The sequence below is a fragment of the Danio rerio genome, chromosome 3, assembly GCF_052040795.2.
Source record: "Danio rerio strain M-AB ecotype USA chromosome 3, GRCz13ab, whole genome shotgun sequence".
Classification (NCBI taxonomy): Eukaryota; Metazoa; Chordata; class Actinopteri; order Cypriniformes; family Danionidae; genus Danio; species Danio rerio.
Genome location: NC_141023.1, coordinates 13,078,427 through 13,087,309, shown reverse-complemented (window position 1 = coordinate 13,087,309; position 8,883 = coordinate 13,078,427). Strand labels below are relative to the sequence as shown.

Sequence of the window (8,883 nt, the reverse complement as noted above, 5' to 3'; positions counted from 1 at the left end):
CTCGAGCCATTTTGCCACACCCACTTCCAAAACCTATAACAAAACGTACATTTTCACCACTTCCGAGGCGTGTGCACAGTTTTGTGAGTTTGAGCATGTTTAGACCCTCAAAAATCGCGATTCATTCTGAATAAGAAGCGGAGTAATTCCAACAGGCCTACGCACCGTAGTTTAACGTTACACACTGATGCAACTAACTACTCTATAAACACAAGTATAACTGAATTTCCAAAAGAAGTCATTAAGAAACCCCAGAGATCAGAGATCCTCCAAAATAAAATCCTTTATTACAAACACCACACGTTCCTTAAACATTCGGGAAAAAATAAAATAAAAAATAAAGGTCCCCCGCCCAAAACAGCCGAATGCTACAACGACCTGACATCACGACGTACACAATCACAGAACCATTTAAAACATAACGCCACATGTGCATTCATAATTTAAAAGGAAAGCCTACAGTCACAGGAAACAACATGACGCGCTAATGGTCAAACACAAGAAAGAAAATAAGATCAAATAAAACTGAATGATTTACATACGGAGACTGGTGCGTCTTATATTTATACAGGTTTAAATGGTTAAAAATCACTCAAGGACAGAGTGTCCCGTCACTGCATATTAACATCAGGTCCTCACATGCGTCGCTTTGGGATGTAGTTCTCGTGTCCCTCTAGAGGGCAGTAGTTCAGGGGGGCGTTCACAGATATGAAATAACTCAAATTAAGAATACAACAAGCTTCAAAATAATACGCAGATACACTATTTGTGCACAAAGTTTAGAGACTGCTATTTTCCTTTAGTTTAGATGTTGGCGACAGAAACCAAAACTCAAGAACAACAGAATCAAAGAGGAAGATGCTCCTTGTTTGGAAATGATGCTTCAGGACTGCGCGTGGGAAGGCAGGTTTATCGGTACTGGTAGTTCATATTGGGATCGCCCCGGCCGTACCCGGCTTGGCCGCTGTTGTACGGGGCAGAGTTACCGCCGAAATTCTGGTTGGCTCCACCCTGGGAGTTGTAGTTGGACTGGTTGCTGTAACCTGCAAGACAAACCAATCAGAATGTTATATTAAAATAAAATCATTTAAAAGGTGAAGTGCTTAGAAATGTGCATTGGTTTTAAACATGTGGGACATTTAGGGCCCTATCATACACACTGCACAATAAGGTGCAAGACATGTTTGGCGTGATTTGTTGCCATTTCCAAACCAGCCCAACACTAATTTCATATTTTGTGCCACAAAATAAAATAGCAAATGCATTTGCGTCACTCTGTGGACTCATGGGTGTGTCGGTCTATAAAGGAGGTGTGTTAAGGCGCATAGTTGGTGCGTTGCTATTTTGACGAATTGAAATGGATTGTGTTATTGACCAACTAAAAGCAGGTCGGAAGTCCAGCGCAGTGCACGTTAGTTACACGTCTATGTGGGTTCAAATGGATACACATTGCTTAATACACACAAGATTTACAGCAATACACAAATATATTTGCATATGAAAACAATTAAAGGATTAAAATATTACAAAAATATTTATATTTTCTACTTAAATATAAAAACCACTGCCTTCATGCCAAGGGGCTATTTTCAGTTTATTCATGACAATTTGCATTTATATAATGTTATTATTGTTAATATTATCATTATTAGCAGCATTATTTGTAATTGTTTTAATAAAAACTAGTTTAGATTTGTCCACCTGTCAGGTTTGAGGCGTCTGCGTCACCATGTGGGGCATAAGAATAGGATGCGTGTTTGAACATAACTCAGTATTTAGATCACATTTCATTATTATTGTTCATTTATTTAGTTGCTGGAAATAAGAGCTGAAATTAGAAATAGTTTAGAAACAAATGTTTGCGTTTAAACTAAATTAAATATGTAGGCTTATGGAGGTCTTCAGTGGAGTGAGTTTCCACTGTTTCCTTATCCACAAAATTAAAGGAGTAAAACGTAAAGAGAAAGAGGCAGAATGGAGAATTGTTCTTTATCCTCGCTGCAGATGGTCTGTTTAACTGTTTTCTGATTAGTGATGCGTTCAGTTTTTCCACTTACAAAGTCCGCCATGTAAATAGCGAATGTGCCATGGCGTGACAGAACTGGTTCTTAAAGGGTATGCGAGATGAGCCTCTGATTGGTTTATTCTCAAAACACACCCATTACTCATTAAGAGAATCCGCTCTTTAAGTGTGACGTCACACGAAGCGGCTTATGGGTCCAAGCACTCTATTCAACTGAATGGGAAGACCCATGAAATGATAATTATGAAAGTTTACAAAGCGGTTTAATACTTTCAAAAATCACGATCACAATGTGTCCATACCTAATATGCAATGGCTAGAAAGTGATTCATGTTTCTATAAATTGTAAAAATGTTGGTATTTGTTATGCAGCAAGCCCAGAGATTGTTGTGTGGCTTGGACCCAGAAACGCAGGGCGCAGAGCATATTTTTCCATCCTTAAAACAGCCAAAGAGGATTCGGACATGCTTTTAATGCTTTTGCACCATGCGCGTTAAGCAGGTCGCACACCAGAAGGTCGCACACCATGCATTTTAGAATTCTAAACATAGGTTTCTATCAGGATACACACACTGGCGCCGCAAGTCAGCGGCTGTCGGCAGCGCCCGGCCACGGCTCAGGACGCAGTTCATTTTTCAGCCGCGCCACAGAGCGCCATCTGATTAGTTTCATGTTAAATATCATTCGAATGTGCGCATCTGGTGTGCGATACTTTAAACTGTCATGTGCGCGGCGCCGAGCAGCGCTTCTGGTGCGTGACCTGCTTTAGATTTTGCACCAAGATAGTTAAAATAGAGCCCATAGTAGCCCCTCCCCTTTATACAAAAAAAAAGTCAATAGCATTGGGTTTGATCACAGCTCTGCCAATGAAGCCTCCTTTCCACTGCACACAACAAACATCAGACCGGATGTCATTCATTTCCAATGGAGAGTAGTCCGGGAGCTGCGTGGAGAGCAGATCATCTTCGTATGCAGACAATTCGTTTCCGAATTGAGCTGCGGAATCGTTGAAATATTTGAACTCCTGTGACTAGACCAAGTAGGTCCACGTGCACGAGATGAGAAATAGTAGTTTTTTTGTTTATTTTTTGAATCAGAAAGTCAATATATATATATATATATATATATATATATATATATAAAAGACATTTCTATTCATAGATGCAAGTAAAGAAAAAAAAGAAAAAAAAAGAAAAAGTATTTTATGTTGTCTCCACTTTCCCTCCAAAATTTAGCGGTCTATGTTTTTCTAGTACTCATTCATTCAACCATGGTGAACGCAAAAAGAATAATGGTTTTTGCACTACTTTATGCATGTCAGAGCTGAAAACTATGCGTCACTGCCACAAGAGGGCGTATTCCAACAGTCGTGTCCAAATGTCGTGTTCAGTGGAAAGGCGGTCTGAGTGGTTGAACTTAAGCGCATCAAATGAAAAGCTTTCTGAAGTGGGCGGAGCATGTCAGATACTAGTGGGCATTTGATTGGTCAAAAATTTGATGAGAAACTGAAGAATGAGGTGACAGCAAAAAAATAAACGCTAATCTCTGTAGGTGAAAGCGTGATTATATGGTGTCATGGCTTTGCAATTAAAAAAATGTCACTATAATGGAAGTCAATGGGGCAAAAACAGCCACAAACATCATGAAAAGGCAGTAAATTTGCCCAGAGTGTGAACATTTTCAAAGCATTTTCCCAAAATGTGTCACAAAAAATCATTCCATTTGCTGAAACACTGAGAAAGTTGTGGCCAAATTTAGCCTCAAAAATCACCCTAGAGAGAATGAAAACATCCACAACAAGGGTTAATAAATCATAAGAGAAAGATTGTTCACCTTCATAGTTGTACTCCTGTCCTCCGGTCACCTGTGAGGGATAAGCAGTGCTGTAATTGAAGTTTCCTCCACCACCAGCAGCTGCTCCACCACCACCTTGAGCCTGACCGAAGTTCTTCTTCTGCCCGTAGCCTTGATTGTACTGACCGTAGGAGCCACCCTGGCCCACTCCGGGGGCCTGAGGCTTGGTGTTTTGGTGCATGGGTGGCTTTTTGCCTACAGGTTTAGGGGTTGGGGCAGGGGAAGTGTAGCTGTTGTCGCTCTGATAGTATGAGCCGAATCCGCCAGTCGCAGCCGCTCCACCTGAAGACTGGTTTGTGCCTTGATTTGAGGCCACAGATCCGCCATTAGAGCCACCATTATTATAGAAATCTGAAGAGGAATAGTACATGTTTAATATTGCGGCAATTTAATATGCGTGTACAGAATAAAGGCTTAGAATGACTTTAAAACGTAATATACCTTATATATATATATATATATATATATATATATATATATATATATATATATATATATATATATATCTTCAATGGTCATATTTATGCTAACAATAAGTAATTGTGTCTAAACTAAATTTTGAAAACTACACTGAAGCAGTTTGCAATCAATTAATCTTCATTTCTATAGCGCTTTTACAATGTAGATTGTGACACAGCAGCTTGACAGAGAAGTTTAGTAAATTGAAACTGTCTGTTCAGTTTTCAGTCTTGAAGATAAGTTCAGTGTGGTTTAATCTTCAATGCTGAGTCCAAACACTAAGGAGCAAATCCATCAATGCACAGCTCCAAAACCCGTCAATTTACTAGAGCTTCATTTATGTTGAGCGGCTTTGACACAATCTACATTGTAAAAGCGCTACAGATATCAAGATAAATTTATTAAATCCAAATCCTGAAAGAGTCATTCTAGTAAAAACCTAAGGTGTTGGTTCGTTAAATTTAATTGTGATACTGTAATTGCAAGACACCTGTAAACAACAAAAGAACCGTAAAGTCAAATACTTTACCTTTATTTATAAATAATTAGCATTTACAAATTGATTCATTAACCAATTCCAACCTTAAAGGGACAGTTCACCCAAAAATTTAAATGATCATCTATTGTTCCTTCACTTGTTCGAGTTATCCAAAAGATGATATTCTGAAGAATGCTGAAGAAAATAAATAGCTCAGCCACTGACTTCAATTTTTTGGTTGTTCCTACTAGGTTTGGGTGATAATGCTAAAAAGGAAAACATAAATAAAATTAAATTAAAAAATTCACAATATCATCATTTTGTATAGATTATTATTGAATATTTTTTAACAATACATTTCGGAATATCAGGATTGTTTAACCACTTTCATTCACCAACATTACTGAGGCAAATAGTTTTAATAGCCAAAAACAAAAATATTTAAACCAAGTATCTGATCTCTTTACAATAAAACATAAGTGTTAAAGATACTCTTAAACTTGATCAATAAACCGTTAAAGTGTGTGCACTGTTAAAGCATAAATACTCGACAATCAGAGCAAACTTTAAGGTGTGAACAAAAATTATAATAATTAAATCTTAGCTTTCAAGTAAAGGAACTAACCACAATTAATAAAATACATACTGAAACATTACAAATTGTTTAGTTGGATGACTTCATTACCCCCTATGCTAAAAAAAAAAACCTTTCAGATGGGGAGCTAGTGGCTGGGATGCACAAGAAAAGAAACCAAAAAGCCACTCTGGCGGCATTTTTACATCCTTTAATTTACAACCACCTCACTGCTGCTATACAGCACTCATTTTCGCATGCGTTGTTATTCTGACCTGAAGTGACAAGCTCGCGCTCCCCTGCCGTCTTTCTGTATATATGTGACCGAAAATCAACAGTTTTCTCAGAGGATGACAAAAGCCCCTATCACACATACAGACCTTTCCGGAAAATTGCCGGCAATTTTCCGGAAAGGTTGTATGTGTGAACAGGTCCTTTTTGAAAATACCGGTAAATTCGTTCTGGCTATTTTCCGGAAAGAGAAGTTGTAACATTACCGGCAATTTGCCGGAATGCTGCGCTGTGTGAATGCAGAAGGAAGATTCCCGTAATAAGCGCGTGCACGTCTAGAACGTGCTGACGTGAGACGTCTGCTTTAGCCAATCACAACAGTCAGACGCATTTACGTCCGCGCGGTTTGTGAGGATAAAAGCCTTTGTATATTTTTCCAGACACATTTAGCTGCTAGAAGTTAGTCAGATCACGTTTATATGTTCTTCTTAATGCCAACTGTGTAAATAATCATCGATGAGATGCTTATGATAAGCCGTTGTTTGTTTACCTTCAAGCTTTGCATGTGCCTATGAGCGCCTGCACACGCACATATTATGAACATCTCGACATGCGAAAGTGATCCTGCGAAAGTTGTTCACAATATTGATCATCCACAGAGTTTGTAATTTAGTCAAATGTTTACAAATACAAGCGCAGCCGTTTAAAGCTCATTTGTGGTGAATGATGTCAGAATTTACCGGTATTTTGGAATGGATGTGTGAATGGTCTTTTCCGGAAAATTTCCGTAACGTCCTCACCTGTGTGAACAGCGCTTTTTTGAATATACCGGTAAAGTCGTTGCGGAAATTTTCCAGAAATATATCGGTATCACTGTGTGAAAGGGGCTATAGACAAACCATTGCTGCAGCTCTAATACAAGTTTATGGAGAAAAGTAAGCACTGCAGTGTTTGAGTGTGCCGTGTTTGTCTGAGGTAATTAGTCTTCCAGAATTACTGTAATGTGTATATTCCATACAAAGTGTGAAGCATGATTTTAGCTCAGATTTTGACTCGCAAACACGTTTTGAGAAAAATCGCAGACAAATAATAATTCCTTACATTTATATAGCGCTTTTGTGGTCACTCAAAGTGCTTTACACATAGGGGTGAATCTCCTCATCCACCCCCAGTGTGCAGCATCCACCTGGATGACGCGACGGCAGCCATTTTGCGCCAGACCGCAAACCAGCTGATTGGTGGAGAGGAGACAATGAGCATGAGCAAATGCCTGAAATCATGGGCAAATCGGTGCTCGTTCACATCAGTAACAATCACACAGTGTGAACTATCAAGGACATGATCTGAGAGGATCGCAGATGAGTCGCTCACACCAGTGAGATATTTGGCATGTTAAATATCTGGAGCTATCAGCGATTCAAATCATGCCATGTGAAATGTGCTCTGACTGATAATAACATAGGCGATCACCAAAACCAATGAGAGAGCAGCATCCACTAGTGTGGGTATATGCAGGCCAGCGGGAGGTTGAGGGAGACGTTAAAAGCGCTCATTTTTAGTTTATTTGGACCCGAGAAATGGAGGAAAAACTAGTGTAAATTTGGCAGGAGCACCCGTGTCACCCGAGTAATAACAACTGGGTCGAAACGGAAAAAAAAAAAAAAAAAGTTGAGAAATTGCTAATTCTCTTCAAAAGCCAGGTGAGCAAAATAAGTAGATTTTCTACCAGACTAAAGGCTTCTTTCTCGTTATGTGGTTAACAAAAGATATAATATGTGTTCCTATGTCACTTCTCGTGTGTTTGGTTGTGAGAAAGTTTGGACAAACTGCGATTCTTCCTATTGTAAAGTCATGAAGAGGGAACCCCCTTGTCGCCGATCCAACTTGCAGTGTAAACAAAGCACCGACGGAACGCTACCCGTAATAGTCGTGCAGTATATAAAAATATCTGCGACTACTTTCAAAATCATGCAGTGTGAACTCTGCATTAGTTCTACTTGCATGAACTGCAGTGCGCTCGCGGGATTCAGAAAAGTTCAGATGTTTTCAACTGAGTGTGCCTGAAAAATGCACACACGGCAACATGTGCATCCCTACCATGTGTGCGTCATGCAAGGGACATACTCGCATTAGGTACTGTTGCCTTAAACTGTGCCAAAGTGCGATTGCCCTCTCCCCCTCAGCCTGCACTCATATTGCATTTTTACCTACTGAACCGGAGCACGCTTGGGTCAATGATATGACCACGGTTTCCGCTACAATACATGGAAGGGCGCCAAACCAAAATTGATCCCTCCACAACTACATTGGAGCTTTTCATTCTAACCATTCAGTCCCTTTTTTTTTTTAAATAGCGGGTAAGAAAAAAAAAAAAAAACACACACACACACCAAAACTTATTAAAAGGTAAGTAAATTATAACAGCACAAACCTTTTAAGTGTTGCTGACTGACTGACAGGTGTGTGATGTGTGAAGCCAGCAAACACGACAAACAGCCTGTTCACTTTACCTTGAGGCATATTAATACCGCTCTGTAGGTCTAATAGAAACATTCATAAATAATCCTAGCAAATCTAATAAATGTTGGAGACATACTCGCTACATAAACGCACTAAATTGCACTTCAGCAGCGTTTATGTGAGCGCACAAGAAGATCTGTGCTTGAGCTGCGTATATTTGAGGGCGATACACATGCTTGTAGGCTATTACATAAATGCGATCTCGACTTGTAATACTGCGCTCACGACATGTTATTGAAATAACCCCACAGGTAGTTGGTAGATCTGTGTAAAAAAGCCCTGCCGCCACAACTCACTGACAAAACACTGATGTGACTGTTCAGCTAAACAGGAAGAGAAGTGTTCTTGCTCAGCACAGTGGACATTGCTTTAGGTAATAACTTTGTGTTTTTTTTTTTTTTTCATTTGGGATGCAGTGACGAGCAGTGAAATATGTTGCCGAACAGATCCACCACGTTTGACGCTCATAAATCATCATAAACGTCCTCATGCTGCACACATTAGGAGGTTTGCTGAAGATGCAGCTGACGCGAAGTGAGGATTTACCTCTAATAATCTACGACAGTTTGAGTTCTTTGAAATTATGAATGATTAAGAAATCCACAAACAGTCCCCTAAAAGTTGCATCTTGTCCAGGGCCGGCCAACTGAACTGCGCCCGATTTGGAGCACTCGCACTTCTTAACCGAACCGGGAAACTCGCCTGGCCACGGTTCGGATAGCATAGTGTGAGCATGCCGTGACT

The 8,883-nt window shown here is 39.7% G+C and overlaps 1 protein-coding gene and 1 long non-coding RNA gene across 11 annotated transcripts in view; both read right to left on the bottom strand.

Moving 5' to 3' along the window:
- Nucleotides 1-265: 265 nt before the first annotated feature.
- ilf3b (interleukin enhancer binding factor 3b) overlaps nucleotides 266-8,883 on the bottom strand; it is a 35,096-nt gene continuing 26,478 nt past the window's right edge. For all 10 annotated transcript variants that reach the window (XM_087242120.1, XM_087242129.1, XM_087242131.1 and 7 more), the window contains 2 exon segments: nucleotides 3,857-4,228; nucleotides 266-1,043 (listed from right to left, as the gene is read on the bottom strand). In XM_087242120.1, the coding sequence (XP_087098246.1) occupies nucleotides 910-1,043; nucleotides 3,857-4,228 (506 nt within the window). In that variant the 3' untranslated portion in view covers nucleotides 266-909.
- On the bottom strand, nucleotides 4,848-8,636 carry LOC147845541 (uncharacterized). The gene is made up of 2 exons (XR_015480519.1): nucleotides 6,207-8,636; nucleotides 4,848-5,903 (listed from the first exon to the last, which is right to left on the bottom strand). It is a non-coding gene; the product is annotated as an uncharacterized LOC147845541 (long non-coding RNA).